General features: G+C 39.2%; 1 protein-coding gene across 2 annotated transcripts in view; it reads left to right on the top strand.

The window, feature by feature from the left end:
• Positions 1 to 21,736: 21,736 nt before the first annotated feature.
• Positions 21,737 to 24,073, top strand: part of atp2a3 (ATPase sarcoplasmic/endoplasmic reticulum Ca2+ transporting 3) — a 71,153-nt gene continuing 68,816 nt past the window's right edge. For both annotated transcript variants that reach the window (XM_059351486.1, XM_059351485.1), the window contains exon 1: positions 21,737 to 22,110. In XM_059351486.1, the coding sequence (XP_059207469.1) occupies positions 21,993 to 22,110 (118 nt within the window). In that variant the 5' untranslated portion in view covers positions 21,737 to 21,992. The remainder of the gene's footprint in view (positions 22,111 to 24,073) is intronic.

Below are 24,073 nucleotides of genomic sequence, written 5' to 3' on the forward strand. Positions count from 1 at the left end.
TACTTTAAGTACATTTTGACGCTGTTAAATGAACTCAATGATGAATTGTTTTTCATTTAAAAGTCTGGACGAGCTCAGTAGTAAAGTTATAAACAAATTATGTTTTTGTTGATTTTTGTGATTTTTAATCTAAATATAACTCATTGTATTGTCTCTGTGCTGTAGGAGACCGAGATGGAGGACAGCGATGTGAGTGTAGAAAGAACACATCTGGCCAGAGGTTGGTCTTTGCCAAGGTGAGTGACAGTATATCCATCATAAATGATCTAAGCTGGGCTCACAAGACAGATCAAATGTGGTGATTATTTTCCTAACCATCTTATTTTCTTCTTTTACAGAGCGCTCGTCTTGCACCTAAAATTCTTCAGCCTTACTTCCTCTTTTCAGATGGTGAAGGCGTGTGACCCCATCATGCTTCTCAAAGAGAACACATACAAGCATCACAGTGATGTGAAAGTAAATTTGTCAATGGTGTGTGTGAAGCTAACTCTCTATTAACTGTGTTCTCTCTCAGAATAGCTGCTGCAGTCTGGTCAGTGCCATCAGCCATCTGGGTTTCAGCAGAGAAGCAGGTAAGATAATGACACACTGAAGGTTGAATTGGACCTTGAGCAGTCAGTGAGAAGCAGGGAATAGTCTCTCTTTGCCATTTAGTGGAAATGTCTCACCTCACAACAGTCACGTAATAAGACAATACTGTTCGCAGATGTGCTGTAAGTGTATGTTTTATATGTTGTGGTGTCTATATGTGTCCTGTGTCTATGTATGTAGATATATATATGTGAAAAAAATGTTTTCCTGAAAAGGACAATAAAGTATCTACCTAACAACCTATCTATCTATCTATCTATCTATCTATCTATCTATCTATCTATCTATCTATCTATCTATCTATCTGTCTGTCTGTCTGTCTGTCTGTCTGTCTGTCTGTCTATCTATCTATCTATCTATCCATCCATCCATCCATCCATCCATCCATCCATCATCTATCTATCTATCTATCTATCTATCTATCTATCTATCTATCTATCTATCTATCTATCTATCTATCTATCAATCTATCATTCCGTCCATCCATCCATCCATCTGTCTATCTATCTATCTATCTATCTATCTATCTATCTATCTATCTGTCTGTCTGTCTGTCTGTCTGTCTGTCTGTCTGTCTGTCTGTCTGTCTGTCCGTCCGTCCGTCCGTCCGTCCGTCCGTCCGTCCATCCATCCATCCATCCATCCATCCATCCATCTATCTATCTATCTATCTATCTATCTATCTATCTATCTATCTATCAATCTATCATTCCGTCCATCCATCCATCCATCTATCTATCTATCTATCTATCTATCTATCTATCTATCTATCTATCTATCAATCTATCATTCCGTCCATCCATCCATCCATCTATCTATCTATCTATCTATCTATCTATCTATCTATCTATCTATCTATCTATCTATCTATCTGTCTGTCTGTCTGTCTGTCTGTCTGTCTGTCTGTCCGTCCGTCCGTCCGTCCGTCCGTCCGTCCGTCCGTCCGTCCGTCCATCCATCCATCCATCCATCCATCCATCCATCCATCCATCTATCTATCTATCTATCTATCTATCTATCTATCTATCATTCCGTCCATCCATCCATCCATCTATCTATCTATCTATCTATCTATCTATCTATCTATCTATCTATCTATCTATCTATCTATCTATCTATCTATCTATCTATCCATCCATCCATCCATCCATCCATCCATCCATCCATCCATCCATCCATCCATCCATCCATCTATCTATCTATCTATCTATCTATCTATCTATCTATCTATCTATCTATCTATCTATCTGTCAGGTGTAGAGCTGTATGAAGAGAGAAGGTAAGTCTGTTGTCTTTTTGCTGCAGGAGGTGAACAGGTGGTGGAACCCCATTTATGTCATCAGCAGTGACGTCATATTGGACCTGCAGCTCAGAGCTGTTGTTGTCCTGCTGTGGAAATGGTTCTGCATTGCACCATTGGCTTGCTCTCTGGAAAGATTAACATTTTAAAAGGCCTATTGAAATGGAGGATATTGGGGTTTTTTTGTGTTATATTGCCTCTCAGTATGAGTCTTTATGGTGGAGAAGAGGTTCAGAGAACAGGAAGTTCTGCACAGGCACTCTTTCATGGTTTCAAACAGTCCCTGGATGTCTATGTGACTATGTGGTCTATTTACACAAAGATGTTTACAGGTAAAAACTCTTAAAATACAGTTTTTCTCAGTCGCTTTGGTGCATTTCTTACATCATATTTTTACATTTGCACAACAGTTAATGCATTTCTCAAAACAATTAGTACAAACTGCAAAACCTAGTTGATAACCTGCAGAAGTGTTTCACTTGCTCAAAATGGATAGCTCATTCCTCAAAAGCAAGTATTCATGTCAATGAAAGTGTCAGTGACATCAAGATGAAAAGTCCTGACACCATGTTTATGAACAAGATAGTCAAATGGCTCTGTCATGTTTTCATTATGACAGTTTACTCTGTAAATGTTTTCCAATGCAAAAAAGTCAGATCTTGGTGACGCTACCTGAAAATGCTCAAGACAGCACTATATACTGTTTGAACAGCCATTTGAAAACGACAGTAAAGTTACACATTACTGTATTTAGTGAGGTAACTGAGTACAACACACTGAATATGAATGTTTCACATTTTTATTGCATATGCTCTTTGCAAATCTAATTTGTTCACAACATTGTGCAAAAGAAAAAAAAACCTTATTTACAACAAACATAAACTCCCTTTGTGTAGAGCTGTGCACAACTGTAAACAATATTGCAGTACATAACGGAACTGAACATATAACATACATACTGTAAATCATTGATGCACATCCAGATGTTCCTCTCTGTCTGGCCACATAGTTTCATCTGCATCACAGCGAATATTACGTAAAAAAACAAACTACTTCCTACATTTATCTACAGCAGGCCAAACTGTGGGCGGCACACAGAAAACCCACAGGGGGCCACATGGTGGTGAGTTCGCCCCTGCCCACAGTTAACCCACACCCTCCCACAGTTGGCCGCACGGGCATTTATATATACATATATATATATATATATTTATATATGCCTGCAATTTTTATATCATTATTTCTCGGAAATAAAGCAAAATTGAAATCTAAAACTGAAACGTAAGATAAAACAGACATCAAGGAGTTCATTTTTAGTTATAACTCAATTTCGACCAAATATGTAGTTACTGCAGGTAGGCTTGGTAGGCAGTATAGGTGAAATTAAAGCCATCTGGAAGAAAACATGAATGCTTTTACTCCTGTTTTGAACAAAGTTTATCCTGATCCTATCCTACGTTTTCACTGCTGTTAGAACAGTTGCTGGACTGAACTGGCTGGACACCCTTTGAAACATGTTTCTTGGATCCTCTCTTTTCCAGTTGATATTTTTCCGACCTCAGTTCACTTCAGTATTCCTCCAGAGTGCCGGTGAAGATATTTTCATCTGTACTGTGCAGTTTTGACAGCATCTTGGACCCACCTGCCTTCGAGTCTCGCTCCTCCCCTTCCTGTTATTCTTCCCTTTACTGTAAAACTCTCTAGACTTGACAGGCAGCACACGAACCTCTTAAGAGTGTTTAAAACTCACGACAGTTGTGATAGAAGAATAGACATCTACTTTACACTGTCTCGGCATGTATACGTATCAAAAAACAGTAAGATGCAAGCAATCTAGAGAGTTTGGCTTGAGGACTGTCGATAATTCTCACTTAATTTCTAAATATATCAGGTTTGTATTATTTTCTTCTTTGATTCAACCTGCCAGGATGTAATTAAATGCCTTCCTTCCCTCCTCTATGGTTGCACAACACATCCTCTGTGTCTAACATTTCATAGATGTCAATGGGGTAAACTGACAGGAGAAACTTGTTCTTCTCTTGAATGTAATCAGACCCTGGGGAACTGGGTCATGAAATCTGCTGTTGCTGGTGTTTGACTGCAATGAAACCTGTCCTGCAGTTGCACTGTTGAGCCCCGCTCAGGGAGGCAGGAATCAAAGAGAGGAAGTGTGTTTCTCTCAGCTTGTTTGAATACGGCCACACATTTATTCTAAAAGGGGAAGTGTTAATATTCAAACTGAAAAGCTACTATCCTCTCCCATCTGCTCCATCTGACAGTGTTTGTCATGCTGCATGAGTCCCAAAAGCTTTACTCATCTCTGAGTACAAACTAAACAACACCCCTTTACTTTCAAAAGAGAGGGGGAGTCCCTATATGACCAGAGCTTTCATCAACAAGCCGCCATTGCTCTGCTTTGCATTGTTACGCTGCAGACTGATGAAGAGATGATGAACTGAAGAGGTGCTTCTGACAGAGAGGAGCCATCTGTCCCTCATTAAAAATGATCCGAGGGAGGGGAGAGCCAGGTCACTACTGGACACAGCAGTCCTCATTCAGACAGGCACACACACACACACACACACACACACTGAGAGAAATGTCCCCTGGGACATCGGATCAAGGATGACTCCCTGTCTGCAGTGGCAACTTTGAGTGCGGTAGACTAACAAGAGTTGCTCCCTTGTTAGGAAGCTTGAGCTGTGCGTTTGAGCAGATGTGTAAAAAGGCCCTTTGTACTGTCTTACAGGACAAAATGTGTGATTTGCATCTTGCATTGGCCGTGGACTTTATCTGCAACTTATTTAGTCACTTGTATGGTGATTTTGCAGGTTTTTATTGAAACGACAGCCGATGTGAATGCCACTTGCTTCGATTGTAAATTCTGTGGCTCTCAGAAACTCGGAAAAATTAGTTTACTTTTCAGAGATGGTTCTGATTTATTTAAGTGGGGTTGTATGTATTTATTCTATGTTTTACTGACAGGAGATCGCGGTCGGTACACCCAAAATTTATCACAAAATATCACACCTTCTGTACAGTGCATCCATATTCTATATATTTATATTTTTCTTATTAGACTGCCTTATTTCATAATGTTGTATATACAGTAATGTCCATATTATGAGCTGATACCCTTGTATATTTTTATATTTATTCTCCTTATTTAAGTTTTTTTTGTTGACCATGAGAGGGCCCTGTACAAAAATTCCTATATGTTTGGACAGTGGTCTGTTCACAAATGGCAAATAAAAACCTTGAACCTTCAAAGAAGCAGGCAGAAGCTAAACAACTTATTAAGAAACTTAGTTATTTTAACCCAAACCATGATCTTTTCCTGAACCTAACCAAGTAGTTTTGTTGCCTAAACAGGTTGGGGCACAAAAAATTGAAACTAAAAACATAACTTTTAGGTAAGGTGGTTAAAATATATAAATTTGCTTGTCACGTCAAGGTAATCAGGTTCCAGGGTGTCACATACAGGGACAAAGTGTAGCAAAGCAACCAAAACTCTGTTAATACGAGGCGGTAACCTCCAGGTCTGAGCAAGGAGACAAACCAGGAAGTGGCTTAAGCTGCATTCAACCAAAAATTCCAGCAGGGGGCGCTAAGTTTGGCTGCAAAAACATTTCTGTCCATTAATTTCAATGCAAAATGAGAAAACTTCTCACTTGATTTATTACCACAGAATTTTTTTAGGACAACACTATGGTCTCAATCGTCTCAAATCTTCTTCAAGACAATTTGATGTTAGCTTAAATAATGGCCCCATTTAGAAGAAAATAGAAGATGAAGAATCGTATGATTTGGGGCGTGGCTACTTTTGATTGACAGGTCACTAACAAGGTGAACCGTCATCAGGAGAGAAGCAGAACAATGTGTATCCATGGCAACGTGTCAATAAAGTTATATATAACGTTATATAGATATAAAAAAGGACGTTTAGCGGTTTGGTCTCATTACTTTGACCCTTTCACTGTATTTTCACTAAATTAAATTGTATTGAATTTGTTCAGTAAAAATGTCTTGTTCAGTGTTTGGTTGGACTAACAGACACTCCAAGGAGTCGCTGCTCAGTTTTCTGAGGTCAGTAAAATAAGTTTTGTTTTTGTTTTTTGCTAGCCAAAATGAACATCCCAGTTAATGCTACAGTTAATAACATGAATAACATGAATTAGCAGCGACCTCTCTCAGTCAGGTTGAGGTGTAGAGAGGCTGTAGTCAGTGATCAGATCCCTCTCCTCCTCCACAGTCCAGATATGGTCTGCTCCCCGTATCAGAAACAAGATGGCGACGCAAGATGGCGATGAGTGTAACGCTGAACTCGATGCCTCCAACGGGCCACAAACCAACGGGTGACATCACGGTCACTATGGTTAATCCACAGTCAAAGGATCTGATGTGAAAGTATTGTCAGAAGCTCGTAGCTCTCTCATTAATTTGGATCCTACATTATCGCTTTGTGCGTCACCTGCTCCTCTCTGTCTCTCTCCTCGCTCCGCCACATTGTCTATTTCCCAGGTCACTGATTGGTAATTGGAGCTGTCCAACAGGAAGCGACAGCCTCTGTTGTTGTTGTTGTTGTTGTTGTGCTCTGTCTGTTGTGATGTGGAGAAGAGTGTTCGCTGCTAATTTACATAAAAGCCCTTGGGGGAATGGACGACCCGGCACTTGATCCTCTTTAATGGCCCAGTCTGTCCTTGGTGATGATCAGTGTGGAGAAATGATTAGAAGAGGCAGGGGACACACTCTCGAGCAGAAGTGACTTTCTACAAACATTTATTATTGCACGAAGGGGGCATAAGTCTTCAAACTAGCCCTTCATTAATTTGTAATACAGTTAGTAACTCTTTTTATAAATAAAAGGTAGAAAATGTACTGGTTTTTGAATATTCCTGATAGAGAATCAGTTTGTCTGGACATTTCTACCAGCAGCTTGTGTCAAAGCCTAAAGTTGTGAAACCTCTGCCCTTGTTGACAGTGTTTTTAATGCGAGAGTTAATTGGTGTAGATGACCTGTCAAACCAGCAGTCTGTGAAGGAGCCCTCGGAGGGTGATCAGCACTGCTATTAATAGCATTAGCAGGCCAAACACAAGCTAAAAGCACAAATCCAGAATGCAAAACTCCATCCATCACCTGGACTGGGGAATAGCACCAACATTTATAATTCAGCATTGTCTTTCCTTTGCCTGAGGACACGTCAACATTTGGTATATGTGAACCCACCGTCCCCAGTCGTCCATTTGTCCTGCTTCTTAATGTTTTCTAATGCTGATTTACAGCTCTGTGATTTTGACACAGAATTCACACCGATTGAAAAAGTGATTGGAATATTTTGCAGTGATACAGTGTGGGTATTGTTTATTACTGCTATAAAAATCAAGTGCATTTCAATGTTAATGTACTTTGTATGCACAAAGTCGTTCTCCCATTTGTCATTACCAAGATGAGCTCAAAGTTGTACATCTTTGAAAGTTATCTTTTTAATATTTTGGGGCTTCTAAGGCTACTTAGAGCAAGCTGCTGCTCATATTCGTTGTAAATGATTGAACCGTTAATCATTTCTGTAACATCCTAAAGTCCTCCTCTACTAAAAAATGTGTTTCCTTATGTTTATGTCCCTCTTAAATGTCTGACCTTGGATATATTGACTTGTATCTGTGCAAAGTGTGTCACTGAAGAAGGGTTTTCACATTGTTCTACTGAAGGGGGAGATGTCTGTGCGCTTATCTAATCTGAGATTCAAATGAATGGCAAGCAAGCTAAATTAGCTCCGTTACAACTTTGAAAACCAATCAAAAGTCGGAAAAGAAACCTGAAACCTCCATCGCAGATGTAAAAACACACTGGATACTGTTTGTTTCACAGCCACTACAATCTAACAAGCTAAGTGATGCTAACTACACTTACCATTCTGTCACATATGCTAGTTGCAGATGTAAAGGTGCCCAATAGACTCTTTAAAAATGTATGTAATATAGAGGTGGAGGGGGAAAAATCGTTGCAGCATAGTATCACAATATTTCAGTGGCAATATTACATTGATTCATGGCCACCAAGTATCGGTATTTAGTGTTCCAACGGCCTTAGCAGGCTCACTTTTAGGATATACTACCCCTATACTATAGTTTAGGAAAGTTTGATAAAATGCTGCAGTTGTTGTCGTCCATATATTGATATCAGTTCAGTTTGACTGAATACTTTGTTGGTCAGTCTGTGGGTTTGACTCTCATTGTGGAGAAGTTAGATGAATAGACTGAGAATTTTCTCTTATTTGACAAAAAAAATTCTTGATTGAATTTAATTTTGTGGACACAAAATGCAGTTAAACAGATAAATCGCTATATATTGTATCGCAATACTCACCATATTGCAAAATGCTTAAAACCACAAAAATATCGTATTGTGCCACCTCTAACGTAATGTAAAACGTATGGCTGAATCTCTTGAATCTCTCTAATTCCCCTTCTTGTTCCAATGCTGGACTGGTACTGGTGCTGGTTCTAGCCCGTATCAGTCATATTGCAGTCAAACAAATCAAATCAAATGAATGATACACATTTCAGTTGGTCTTGCTGGTCCCACTTCTAGCCTCTGGTTGGTTCAAAACCAACAAAGAGTTGGTACTGCTCTGGAACCAGTTTTCCTGGCTGAAAGCCGGTTCTCTGGCTGTCAAAATGCGAGGAACTGGTTTGAGATTAGGCACCAGCTCCGAACTGGCCCTCAAATTGTCTTGGATGAAAAGGGGTATAATTCGACTTTTAGGGCAGGCACTACTGGTGGGCGGAGGCCAGATCCAGAATGTCTCGATGAGGGAGAAAGACCAGATACAGTATGCTTTCAGCCCCTTCTTAACCCTCTGAATTCTTCGGCTATTAAATCCATTAAAAAATCTGTTAAAAAAATCTATACCATGCCATGTTGGTATCAGTTTTTTTCAGCGCAACCTCACCTATATGTCCTGCTAATTAATTTTTAACTTTGACTTACTTGATAAAAATGTTTGAACCCAAAAGAAACAAAGGAAAGATAAAATCTGATCTTGAAAATTATGTTTCAAAACACAGAATTTCAAATACTGTTTCAAGCCAGAACGTTAGAGGGAAGCAGTTGGCAAGAGTCAATGTTGCTTCATTTTTATGTCGTCACGTCATGAAGAAGTAATATGCAGGTGCTTTCATGGACTCCAGAGGGCTAAAGAGTTTTTAGATTTTATGTTGGAAAACAAAATATTTTTTATAGACTTTAAAAAATGTCTGAAGGGCACTTTAAGTATACATAACACATTTAGTTTAACATGGTTTTCCCACATACAAAAAGACTGTAGAAAGTGGCTTGAAGCGCATCTATTCTTTCTCCCACATTGAAAAATTGTGGATCTGGCTTCAGCCCCGCCCACTGCTTGCACTATGTTGACTGGAGAAAGAGCAGCGCATGTCATAGATTCTATCTTACTCTTCCAGGAACTAACGTGTGTGTGTGTGTGTGTGTGTGTGTGTGTGTGTGTCCTATTAAACAGGCATCATCAGTTACTCGGGTAATTGCTTCATATGCAGGTTTGATTGCATTGCTGATGGACTGATTGACAGGATGACCCTCCTCATCACTAGGTGACTCATCATGCCCACAAAATGATTGAGTAGCAGACAGCATGCGTGGATGGGACGGTGACGGCAATGTATGTGTGTGTGGTGGAGCCTGGTAAGCATATTCAGAATTGAAGTGTTGGGAGGATAGAAAATGAATAGTGACAAGTGTAGAGAGTGGGCTCTCAAAGGTTGTGCAGTTTAATCACATCACACACAAATATCCAGTTTAATCAATTATTTGAGTCATTTTGGAGAAATAAATAATGACAGACTAACCTAAGTGACTGTCCTGTAACTACACTGGTTTCCCTTAAACACCAACTGGTACCATCAGAACATATGGACACATGAAGGTAAATTAAAGCAAACAAATGTGATTCAGTTAGACAGTTGTGTATCCATAGTAACCCCTTTAGTGTCAGTGTAAAGTAAACCATGCACATTTTGGAAGAAGAAATGACACATTTATAGTCTTAAAAAACACACTTGTTATATTGATTACACTCAGGGCTGCTACAGCCTTACTTGGTCTGGTATGACTGCTAACGTTATCGAACTCTTCGACCCTGTTTCCATTTAGCAGTAACATGTGATCTGAGTGATCCGAACTCAAGTGGATGGCTCTAAATAAAGGTGAAAACACTGTCAGGACGCACTGAGATCGGATGTCAAAAACCACATTCGGAGGTGGTTCCGGCCGCATGTGTCCACATTCAGATAGTGAGAACGGGTCTGTGACATGGACTGTATATAAGTAATGGACGTTCTGACCGTGATGTCACCCATTGGTTTGTGGACTACCCATTGGAGTTACACTCGTTGCCATCTTGTGTCACCATCTTGTTTCCGAAACGAGGAGCAGACCATATTTGGACTGTGGAGGAGCGAGAGGGATCTGACGACAGCGGGGTAGACCCTGGACAGGTTGCCAGACTATTGCAGGCAGACAGACACGCTCTCATTCACACCTACGGACAATTTAGAGTCACCAATTAACCCTAAGTGCATGTGTTTGGACTGTGGGAGGAAGCCGGAGTACCCGGTGAGAACCCATGCTGACACGGGGAGAACATGCAAACTGCACACAGTTGGTGACCCTTTGGCTGTGAGGCAAGAGTGCCAATCACTAGACCGCCGTGTAACCCCCCCATGCAGACATTTCTCAAACTTTATTTTGTAGGCTAAGGAAGATTCATATCTCACATGTTACTGCTAAATGGTAATAAGACTGTAGTACTATGTAATTAACCTCACTGTGCTACTGTTAAACTATATTTTAGAATTCACCTTTATCTCCTGTAGCCACAGTTGTCACTGTTCTTTAGAAATGTAAAAGGTACACTTTAATGAAGATTCAACCTGGAAAATGTTCCAACCTTGTAACTTTCATTTATTCACATCTTTTTAAAAGGTTTGATTTGCAGATAGAAAATAAGTCTGCTTGGACAAGCATGTCATGCTGTACAATCAGACTTTTAACAAAACAATCTCAAACAGTCATTTTTAGAATGAAAAAAATCTCTTAGTCTTTTTTTTGTCATGTTATGAACAGCAGCTGGATGTGACAATACTTCAGCAGGGGCTGTTTATAAACTGATGAAATCACGTACCAGGTATTTTGTAAAATTGGACCTCAGGGAAGTTTTAAAAAAGGAGCTATTTTATAAACTAAGAAGCGTACTTGGTAATTCAAATAATTATACAAAACAGACTAAAATATTCAACGAATCAGCAATTATTCACATTTAGTTCCTGTCGGACTCAAGATGGACAGTTTAGAACAAAAAGGATGAAAATTGATGCAGCAGAACCAAAGATATGTTTTTTATACCACATATTTGTCTTCTTTATCAAAAAAACGGAGCATTTACATTAGTCACAACGCTACATGAGTGCAGGCCGATGGGTCAGAGATTCAACTGAGTAATAATGTAGCAGCTAATATCGCCTCGAGCTGCTAGCCTCCAGCAAAGATGAGGAACAGGCTACAGAGGTCTGGTAAGCTCATTTCATTGTAACTCCACAACCCCAAATTTTAAATTTTCAAACTTGGAACTCCCTCTGGAGCCACAAAAGGCTTTATATAACTTTTTTCCAGATATGGATTTTCTCCTCAAAACCTGTAAACAGACTTTGATGAGTAGAACCAGTAGAGCTTCCCTTTAAACAAACTTTAGTTCTAACTGCATTCATCAATTCTTACCATTGGTGTTGCATAAGACCACAAAGTAAAGACTGCACAAGCTAGGCTGTAATATCTTTAACTCAGGAACACCCAGCATGATAGAAAACTCACCTAAAGATGGATCCTCCCGCATCTGTGCTCTTGGTGTCTCTGTCATTGCAGCCGGGGAATGACTGTAACAGCCCTTTAGCTACACTTTCTAATTATATATTAGAGTGGCCCTTAGAGCTCACAGCGCTGCAACTTAAGAAAACACATGCAAATTGAGAAAACATCTTCATCAATTTGACAACACAAGCACTTAGAAAACACGCTGCAAAGACCACAACACAATAAGAAAAAGCGATGCAAAGACCATGACACAACAGAAGTGTTAGAGGACACTTGTGATATTATCACGTTATACATAATGATAATTTCATGTGTTAACGTTATAACGATCATAACATGCTATCACTCGTGGCGGATCATAGCATGCTAACAGTAGCCACGATCGATAGCATGCTAGCATTAGAGGGCTAGCAAGACCAACTCGGTGCCCTTGAGAGAGACCAACTAAAAAGTGTATCATATTTGATTTCTTTAGCTGCAATGTGATTGATACAGGCTATCGGGCTAACGCTATATCACATAAAAATTTCAATATCATGAAATAACGTGATCATTTACGTTCAAGCGGCTCCAGATATGTGCATCACTTTTAAGTGTCCACTGGAAACACTTCTGTTGTGTTGTGATGTGGTCTTTGCATCGCTTTTTCTTATTCTGTTGTGTTGTGGTCTTTGCAGTCCGTTTTTTTTATAAATACTGTGCTTGTGTTGTCAAATTGGTGAAGATGTTTTCTCAATTTGCTTGTGTTTTGTGTTTTTGCATATATTTGCATTTTTACTTAAATTGCAGCGCTGTGAGCTCTCAGGGCCACCGTAATATTAGTTGTGACATCACAACCTTGCAGAAGTCCTGACGACTCGTTTCTGATTACAGGCTGTGTGTGTTTCTCAGTGGATTAACTGTTTTTATACCCCCAAAGTATATAGCACCTAGACTTGTTTAATAATAAACAAAAGACATTGAAATCTCAAATTTCACATTATGAGACCCTCAAGCTGTCATTGACTGGCACCTGTAATGGTGGAAAACTGACTCCCAAAAAAAGAAAAACAGAAAGGCTAAAAGTACTGTAGCTCTGTATTTCCAGAAAAAAACAACGAATGACTGGTCTCTCCATCTGCTACAAGCTCCTCTCATACCACTGCAAGTAATGAGGCAACTTGCCTTGTAAATTATGCCTAATTAGAGGTGTTAAATCACATCAAAATCTTTCACATGAAAAATCATTGCTTCTGTGTGACATTAAGATAATTAAAGTATCTCCTTTCCTGTATTAACCCACTCCACAGGCTTCTGCAGCATGCTGATGATCACAAGGTCAGACTTTGTGAAACATGTAATTTCACAAAATGGGAGATGTGTTCACTTCAGCTTCCTGCAACTTCCAACAGATTGGACCAAGACTGACTAACAGGTTAATCTTATCCACGTATGCCTTCATCTCAAACAGGAAAAATACAGACATATGATATATTGCTAATTCTCTGGTGCATAAAGGGTGCCTCTTTAATACTGGATATCGAGAGCGTGTGCTGCTATTTCAAGCATCACTGAGATCTGTATTTAAAATATTGAGTTGATATTAAAACAGCATAAAAGCAGACAGTTCTCCCTTGACATAAAACATTTCCCTTCCCTTCCTGGGGCTGACAGGCTGCGTGGCATCCTGCTGCTCCAGACTGTGAAATGATGACTCTCGCACAGATGTGCAGAGCCCCCGAACGAGGGAAGAGGGGAAGGAGAGAAAGGAAAAGAGGGGAGAGGTTTATTAATGGCCAGGCGGCTAGGTGGGGTTGACTTGCCACTTGGGCTGCTTGTCAGGTACAGCTGCTCCAGACTGTTTTTTTGGACTCCCGTCTCCTTGATTCAAAGTCAATGGCAGCAGCAGCTGCTTTTCTCCACAACACTCCATTCTTTTGTACACACAGTGGAGAGGAAAAAATTAAATTAATCCTGTTTTAAGAACCTGAATTCATGTTTGCGTGAGGAGAGAATGTCATGTCTCGTCTCAGATGGAGTACAGTAGGTTTGTGTTGCATCACATGCAAGGTGGAGGGAAATATCTTTTTTTTTTTATGCTTGGGAGGCCACGGCTCATTTCCCTCATGCAAATGAAAGCTGCAACCAAAAGGGGAAGGCAAATGCTATTGGAAGGCTGACAGTGCTGTGTGGAAAATGTTGTGTGACTGGCTCTGAGACTAGCACAGTCCCCCAGTGTGTGCCACTGAAGGGAAAGAGGGAGTGAGCCATAGAGGGGGGTCGGGGTGGGGATTTCCTTTTCATGAGAGCTTTGGCATTGAAGGGGTTCTCTCGAAAAATTTATGTCACCGCAAAGGGCTGGTGCAAAGGCTTTAGCTCATGCGGATACACACGCACGACTAAAGAGAGCTTCAAACCATAAATCGATGCTGATGATGAGTAATATTCTCACTGACTGTGCGTGTGAGTGGGCAGCGAGCAGAAACAGTGGAACCTGTGGTTGTAGCCCGAGTGTCTGCTGGGGATCTGCGGATAACTGTAGTGAGGTCTGATTTTTTAAAATAGAAATCTTTGGATCTGAATATTGACGCACGAGGCGAAGACAGAACCTCCAAACCATATGAGAGGGCACTTGTAGGCACTTAGCATCCAAGAACTTCATGTAGCCAGCTACCATCCTCCAGACAGCAGTTCTGGAAGTTACGTAAGCTCCAGATATAAATACACGTTTTTTTTCTTCTTTGCTGTGAGAGAAGAGGCCAGCTGCGAGCTAGGACAGAATTGGAGCACCTTGTTCCTTTTATATTTTGTGCCCAACGAGGTCCCAGTCCAGTCCCTGTGATCTCCAACAGTAGACCCATTTCAGCGCCTGCATACTGTAGGGAGATTGTGCTGCAGTAACCTTACAGTCAGGATAAAGTGAAGGAAGGGAAATCTGGAACACTGGTTTCCCTACTTGCATTTAGTTCATCCCAAATCAGTGATGACTGTGTAAAATCTTTCAAGGCGCAAAGTGTAAGACATGGACAGAGTTTTAGTTTCAAACATTGAAAAAAACACTTAAGTTATGAAGAAGTAACAGTTTTGACGCAAGAAGCAACATCCGGGTCAGAAACGATGCAGAAGTGCCCGAAACATGTATTCTTTCTAATGGACAGCAGGGGGCGACTCCAGTGGCTACAATAAGAAGTCCAATCGTATGAAAGTCAATGAGAAAGTGACCCTACTTTCACTTGACTTCTTATCTTATTAAACCTTTTCTAAATGTGTTCAACAGCCAGTTTTCCCCCCAAAAAATAAATAATAATAATAATAATACAATTGAAATATTTTAGACAGAAAAATGTGAGCCTATCCTTTCATAGAAAATGTAACATTATTAAAACCCTGCATTGAATCACTCTTCTCAAAGTTGAACAACATCTAATTAAATAAATGCTGTTTAAAAAACAAACAAACAAACAAAAACAGTTTGCCAGATTAAATATTGGCATTGTACGTTGCTGCAAACTACAGATAACACATAACACAACATTGAGTCTCTACATCTTTTAACCAAAAATATTTGAATATGATTTCTGAACCCATTCAACCTGTTCTCATTGTGACAAACATGTGATAATTACTGTTTTCAGCACATGATAAACACTGTAGTAAACACACACTAGACATTTTCCATGGGTTTTCTTGATAATAACCAAAATCATTATCAAGAAAACCATGGAAAATGTCTAGATATCAGTTCTTAAATTAAACTCTTATGCGCTATTTTTGGTGTTATCATTATATTTGTCCAAACAAATGTACCTTTAGTTGTACCAGGCATTAAAATGAACAAGAAATTAATGACTATATGAATAAATAGCTGACCCATTTAATCATATAGTGAACTCTACATTGGGCTCCACACTCTTAGGTGTAGTATTTTAAAAAAAATGTAATAACCAGTACAGGTTTATAAAGAGATTGAGGCAGGTTTTGGGATCCATCATGTGTCCTGCAAGCAGCCGAGCAGGACAGAACAAAGTGAAGCATCATTCAAAAGTGTAAACCAATAGGACATCAGATACAGTCAGTTGGACTGATCACAGACACAGGGGGAGGGATCACACATGTGTGATGGTTTTATTGGTTGAAAGTTTTGGTTACACCTTCTGTTCATGTCGTATGAGGTCACCTTTAATGTTTTCCAGGAAGTGACAGTTTTCCAGGAAGTTCAAGTCTCAATGGGGTTTTAGTAAATGATATGCAAACTAATGTTTTTGTGTACACTTGTTTCTCATGCTATGAGACAGCAATTTTGACTGAATGTGAGCAACTGGGGTGTGCAAAGTCACAAGCAAAGAGCATTTTAATGTGTTGCTGCTGTAATTTAATTTATTTCTGGTTGAAACAAGTTGTTGGAATGAGCAGAGTGATAAACAAGGGAAGTGAAATTGTGCAGAAATGATCTGTCACAAACTGTGGATTCATAAAAGTGAATCATTTCAGTCACCAGGATGCAATAATGTTGCTCATGAAAATGAAATTTTATTGGAGGGTTAAAATGTCAAATTGCCTTGGCCACTAAATAACCACAGGCTTTAATTTGAAAGTTGTTACATTTTTATAGAGTGACGGGAGGATTGGAAAGAGGATTGTTCAACTTTTGTGTGATGACTCTGTTTATTATTTCATGTGTCTTAAGGAGGAGAATGATCACTGGAGCACTTCTGCTGTTTCCTCGAGCCCGATGTTGCTCCAGGAGGAGGAAACAAGTCATTTTTTATAAAGGAACACATTCCAGGAAGTCAAGTAGATGCTTAGAATATAAAAAGCTTTCAATTCATATGAGCTAGTAGGTTATTAAAATGAATCAACATCTGGCACGCTTGTGTTATTTTTAACCCTCGAGTGCCTGGATTAAGATTTTTATACCGGATCTCACCCATATATGAAGGTATTTTTTAAATAACATATTTCCAATGGTGGAAATTAATGAATTTACTCAAGTACTTTACTTGTAACTTAATTGTGAATTTCCACTCCATGCTTCTATTTCCACTTCATGCCTCTTTAGACATCTACTTCACTCCATTTCACAGGGAAATATTGTACACCACTACATTTATCTAACAGCTGTTACTTTTCAAATCAAGAATTGACGTTAAAAAACGTAAAACGTAAAAAAAATCTGATCAGATTATAAACTACCATTTAAAAACCCTTTTAAAATGCCGTTTATAATCAAAATTTAACAATCAATTTATTTTTTATTTAATCTTAATTTAATCTGCCAGTCTAGATGATAATGAGACCTGGGAACAAACAATGACAGATTAAATGTTATTAAATCAGCTTTTTTTCTTCTACATTTAAAAAAAATATTTGCATAATGAGTACTTTTGCTGCAAGAAAGTTTCTGCAGTTAACAATGATGTCCTGGGTAATTGTAATTGTAATTTATTTATTTCAAGACAGGGACAGCGCACAATAAGACATTAATCTTATACAACAAGAGAATATACATTGTGCCAGGTTCTAGCAGATTGCTATTTTCCACCAGTAGTCCCTGGGCAGGTTGATGGAACAGTACATAGAAAATTAGTATAGAAAAAGAAAATGATTATGTAAAATAACAGAACAAGGCAAAGAGACAATGTGTATTAAATGGGGGATTTATTTTGGGTGAAAGAATGTTTTATTCCATTCTGACTTAACCATCTGGAGTCCATCTATTTATTGAAAATACACATGTTTAATTACAGTAATAACTTTATCTATATATTATGTGTAGACAAGCTGAGAAAGCCAGTTGAAAGTGCAATCATAGGAGCTTTCACAGTGTGCCATTTATGTTTCTAGACCATTTTTAAAATGGGAATTTCCTTTCTACAATGAAAACTATTACTATTTTCAATTTACATGCAAATAGACTGTTTTGTAGTTTTATTATTTGTTATTTTTCTGCTGTTTTTGTGTGTATAAGCGGTAAAAAAAAAAAAAAAGAAAGAAAAGAACCAAAGACACCTGTGTCTTTTGTTTGTATTTTGGGTTCCTGGCAGCTTTATACTTTGTTAATTAAAATAAAATGAAAAATCTGACTGATAGCCAAGTTCGAGAAAAAGGAGCCATGCGTGTGATGTAAGGACGGACTGAACGATGCTAAACAGAGACAGAAACGAATGCACAGGAAGTTGACAAATTTGAACCAAAATCTCCTGGACTTCAGAGGTTTAAATGCTTCTCTCACTGGACTTCCTGGGTTCACCCTCTGTGTCGGTAAACATCCTTTGCAGCAGTGGTTTTCAGCCTTGGTCCTGACGACTCGTGGCTGTTTCTCAATACCAGGACGGCCAAGAATGGACTTGAGAATGATGTTCAAGCCAAGTCTCCTTGAGTGAACACTCTGGCAGGAATGCAAGGACAGAGAACACAGCTGTCACAGTTAGAGACATTCTGTTTGGCTGCTATTGTGCAGCTCTGAATGTGCGGCTCATTTCACCGGTGACAAGCCAACACCACCATCACACCTCAGTGTGTCCACATGACATTTATTGTATTGTTTCTCATTCTACTGCACTTACTTTTTATGTACATGTGCATCTTATTAAATTAGAATATGATGGAAAAATCCATTTCCAGTAGTTCAAGTCAAACAGCCCCAACCAAGTATTGAGTCATATAGATGGACATACTGTTCAGAGGCCAACGTTTCCATATTAAACATACTTTTTAAATTTGGTCTTTTGTAATATTCCTTTTTTTTTGAGACACTGAATTTTAGGTCTTCATTAAATGTAAGCCATAATCATTATAATTAGAAGAAATTAAGTAAATTAAGACATGAAATGTTTAATTTTGTGTGTAATGGATCTATATAATGTGTTATTTCCACTTTTTCTTTGAATTACTGACATAAATAAACTTTTCTATGATATTCTAATTTATTGAGATGCACCTGTATGCTTTTATTATATTGTATTTTCATGTTTTTTGTAAAAGTGCTGTATTCTATTAAAAAATAAATGTAATAAAAATATTATAAATAAATTATACAAAAACAGTGACCACTCCTCTTGCTGCCCCCATATTTGAAAAACAAAAAAAAACAAAAAAAAAACGCAACAAAAATGCCCAACTTAGATGCCCTTGTCACTGCAAAAAAGGGGTGTCTAAAACAAGAGAAAAACACTAAATCTGAGGGAAATGATCTTGTTTCATGGACAGATAATTTCACTTGACAAGAAAAAAAAAAAAAATAAATAAAAAAAAATAAATAAATAAAATAAAAAAAAAAAAAATATATATATATATATATATGTAAAATTAAGATTGTTAAATCTAAAAAGAAGCATGTTGAACACTTAAAATAAGAAATTAACTCTTAAAACAAGATAAATTATCTAAGACTACAAAATCTAAAGTTTTTTTATCTTGGTAATAAACAAATAATTTGCAGTGCACTCTGCTTGGGCCAGTTCATTGCTGCTTTTATTTATCTTGTTTTAAGAGTTATTTTCTTATTTTAAGCGTTCAACATTCTTATTTCAAGATTTAATCATCTTAATCTAAGAAATCTTGTCAAGTCAAATTATCTGTCCATGCAGCAAGATAATTTCCCTCAGATTTAGTGTTTTTATCTTGTTTTTAGAAACCCCTTTTTTGCACTGATGGTAGATAAAACATGATGCAGTGTCCTCTAGGTTGTCCTTTTTGAGGAGAAAATGTGATGAAGTGCCCACTAGGGTGGCCTTCAAGTTGAGAAAACTAGAGAACTTCATGCTCATTGTGGCTGCACTGCATGCAGCTGGTGCCCTTTTATTATTTCACCCCAACCAAGCTGGGTCCTAACCTGGACCCTCCTGGTGTGACTCAATACACTGCACCACCGTAACACTCAGCCATGCATTGTAGTGTGAGAAATCGCAAAAAGTTTCTTATTTATGACAGTGAAAGCTCTCTTCCTTGCAAATAACCTGCAAGTTATATGACTAATTTCCTCCCTTTGTCTTTTCTTTCACTACATCTATACACACCAATTATTTTAAATTAGACCACAAAACACTTGCAAAACTTGCAATGAAATCTGAGGGATCAGGCAGCTTCACACGTGTCCACTTCCATAATGGTTTTAATCCAACAGATTGGTTTATCACTAAACACCAAGGCTCTACGCAGCTTGTAGTAGGCACGTTTCAGTTTATCTCATTTATTTTATTTTCTAATTAAAAACCTATTGATGAAGCTTTTTAGGCTGCACGTCTCTCTCTTTTCTTGGGAACATTATTTCTCTGTTGACTCTCCAGCAACAAACCACACTATACAAGCCATGTTTTCTTCTTTTTTTGTGTCAGTTGTTAAAACAACATCAAAGTGGAAAAAAGCCTGGAGGGCAGAGTTGTTATCTCTGTAAGCTAAAAAATGAGCCTGTCTCATTTTGTCTCACTTGTTTTTATCTGTAGTCTGAAAGGGACTAAAAGATGCCTAATTGGCTAGATTTACCTAATCTTTGTGCAACTTTCCTCAGGGCTGTGTCAACAACTCAAACTATTGTCTGCAGTCTCTGCAGCTATACTTTATCTCAGTGGTGGAATGTAACTAGGTAGATTTAGTCAAATACCTGACTTATGTACACTACATTGTACTTTTTACTCCACTATGTTTATCTGACAACTTTAGTTACTTTTCAAGTCGAGATTTAACATGTAAAAAACCTGTTTCTAGACTTCATTTTTGCTTGTGTTGTATGATATCTCAAATGTACGCTGGTTTGGATAAAAGCATCTGCTCAATGATATTGTAGATTGTAGATCATAGAAAATACAATCAATTTAAAGTATCTATCTATAAAAACAAAAAGCGTCTGTGTGTGTGTGTGTGTGTGTGTGTGTGTGTGTGTGTGTGTGTGCCTAGGGCATATCTCTCTGACCGTTAGTCAGACTGACCTCAGATTTCGTTTGTTTCTTGTGCATGGCACGAAGGTGTGCATCCTCGACTTTGAAGATTTTTGAATTCATTTTTCAAAATATCATTATTTACGTAGGACGTGTTGTGGCATTGCACTGTTTCCGATCGGACGCCTTTTAGGGGAGCTCCGCTCCATTGTGTGATAGGCCTACACCTGGTCAGTAACACAATTCACTCTGGATTTACACCCTGACTCATCTCATCTGAAAGTCTATTTAGCCTACCTATCTTTAGGAGTTTTAAAGTGGCTACAAGGTTCGATTTTCCAATAGTATTCGAATAGTTTCAATGTTCAATGTGTATGTGCTGGATGGTGTGGTACCTTATGAAAAGTAAGTGTTTTATGGAGTTGCAGACGTTGTAGTGGTCTGCATGTAATGTACAAGTATACTTTCTACGGGCACTGCACTAGTGCATATTAAATTAAACCACCTAACAGAGCAGTTAAATTACCTTGACAACAGTAAAATGCTGCTTACATAAAAGCATCAATAATAATAATCCAATAATGGAATTTGAATGTATATAACAGTCTGAGTGGGGTCATTCTGTACAACAAGTACTTTAACTTTTGAAATTTTAGTACATTTTGATGCAGATACTTTGTTAGTATTAGTACATTTACTGAAGTATGGGATCTGAATATTTCTTCCACCACTGCTGTAACTCTGCAGTGGTCTTATAATAGTCTGGGTTCTGTTTTAATGGTGTCCTTGAGCAAGGCACTTTGTCCCCTTCAGCTCCAGGGGCGCTGATGCGCAGCTGAAGTCTACAAGAAAATGCATAGTTCCCCCTAGAAGGAGCAATAAAATGACGTCACACGGCAGCATTAAGTTAACAACCTGCACTATAACAAACCCGCGGCAGGCAGAGCTGCATGTCTCCCGTGTTGAAGGCAGATATTTAAAGTGGTTGACGAGGCAGCGGAACCCTCCGCTCAGGTACGCGCAGCCAATCGGAGCGCGGGAGGGAGTGCTCAACAGAGAAGAGGCGGTCCGCCCCGGCACACACACAGCACACCTTCAGATGGAGATGAAGTAGCTGCAACAGCAGCAGTCGATCAACAGAGCAACAACAGCGTCTGTACCGCGGGATCCGGAGCTTTTTTGTTCAGGGGGGACAGGTGACCGAGCACCCCGACCGACACTCAGCCGCCTCAACGTGCATCGGTGGAGATTTACTGCTGTTTCACCCCCCCCTTCACACCGCACTCCCTCCGATTGCCACAGTAGATGTTACTCAACTACATGCATTTCGATCTGCTCATCTAAAGCCCGCTCCACCAAGATGGAAAATGCGCACACTAAATCGGCGACTGAAGTTTTAGACAACTTCGGTGTGAACGAAAACACTGGGCTGACTCTGGAACAAGTCAAAGTCAATTTAGAGAGATATGGAGCGAACGGTGAGTAGTTTTCTATATTTTTTCCATCTTATTTTTTCTGTCTCATAACTGGTGCGCACATCGATTGATTTGCCAGGAAATCCAACTGCTTCCTTTTATACATCAGGCTGTTGCAAATCGTGCGCGTAAAAAACAATCCTATTCCCTGTGGCGCACAGTCAGTGGAAATGTAAGCGGCACGTTCATTCATGCACATGCCTGCATTGAAACCATTCAGTTCATATCACATCAGTTAAAGCTGAAACATCTGGACAAATAAAGTAATTCAATAAAATCAATTAATTAAACTGTCTGTTTTATCCAGCTCTGAGGTCTCCTCATGTTTTTAATTTGAAACTACATAAGTGGCATTTACAGTAATTGACTAAAAAAGAAAAGATTGTCATGGAAAACCAGCCCTCGGCCCCCCCTGACCCACTGTACTGTGACATCCCTGGCTGTCATGCAGGGATCAGGAAGTGCAGAGCAGGTTAGGCTCGGGCGGCTGCAGTGGAAGAGGATGAGGTGGAGAAGATAATGAAACAGAAAAGCTTGAACAACCTGTTTTCACTTTCAACAGTTGTTCTCCACATGGCATATACTTTCCAGTTCAAATTACAAGATTAGAGGGAAGTAGTAAAGGTATTTAGAACATTTTAGGGTCATAAAGACAAGGCAATAACCTCTGCTGTCCAAGCACTATCAGAGAGAGAGAAGTTAGTTTTATCTGGTGGAAATCCAGCTTCTCTTGCAGTGGGGGTCACGCAGCAGCCCCCCTCCCCTGAAGCCTTCATCATCTTTCACACTCAGCTGGTGTTTTGAGTATTTTCTTGACTCGGACCTGACATCACCACACCTTTCCCTCCTGGCCTGTCTGTCATTTGCATGTGTGGCCAAGCTGTGGAGCAGAGCGGCACATTGTGCCAGTCAAACAGTAGCCCTTTTGTTGCAGCCAGCCACTCTACCCAGGGGCCTGTGATGACTTCATGGAAAAAAAGCAACGTCTTACCACAGATAACATCTCTTTCGCTTTTAGCTGTGAACTTCCTGCCTTGTGCGAGCGCATTACAGATACGGAGGGAGGGAATACCCTTTTTCCCTTTTTAAGGGGGCTGACTCTACAAGGGGTTATCCACTCTCGTGCAGCCAAATAAATGGGGAAGAAAGTGCATAAAATTAGCTCGGGTTTGTTTACTATTTCAGTACATGTCATTGCAGAGTGATGAGCGGCTGCTAAACGGCTTCTTCCCCTCTGCTCACAAACCGCAGACCTTGTAGTTGACTGCGAGGACTGTGTGTGAGTCTTGGTGTTTTGTTCCAGGGAGCGACCGTTTCAAGCTGTTTGCGGGTGGTATGCTCGCCTCACTCCCACTGACATGCATGCACTATGTTTCACTCAGAGGCAGGATCTCATTATCAGCAGGATCATTAACCTAAATCAACATGTCCACAAACAACATGTCCACTGTGCGTCACACAGTCTGTGTGGTATGTCTCGGTTTGAACGAGGCACATGGGGGGGAGATCGACATGATTGGCTGTCATCGCACTGCTCCAAGTGTCCGTAGGAGGACATGCGGGGAGGACGATGTGACATGTTTGGCTCATACATAACATTCCTCTCAGGGACTGGAGAGGTTTCACACTCCATCGATCTCTGGATATCTGGGACGGAAGAGGGAGTTTAAAGGGACATTTCAAAAATGAATATTCCAATCTATATTTATTTTGGGGTGAGTTGCAGAGTGCTGCAGATATCAACTGTAGCGACATCTGCCTTCTCTAGAATATAATGGAACTACAGGTGCATCTTAATTAATTAGAATATCTTAGAAAAGTTTATTTATGTCAGTAATTCAATTCAAAAAGTGGAAATAACACATTATATAGATCCAATACACACAGAATGAAACATTTCATGTCTTAATTTATTTAATTTCTTCTAATTATAATGATTATGGCTTGAATTGAATGAAGACCTAAA

The sequence above is a fragment of the Centropristis striata genome, chromosome 15 (assembly GCF_030273125.1).
Source record: "Centropristis striata isolate RG_2023a ecotype Rhode Island chromosome 15, C.striata_1.0, whole genome shotgun sequence".
In the NCBI taxonomy this organism is placed as follows: domain Eukaryota; kingdom Metazoa; phylum Chordata; class Actinopteri; order Perciformes; family Serranidae; genus Centropristis; species Centropristis striata.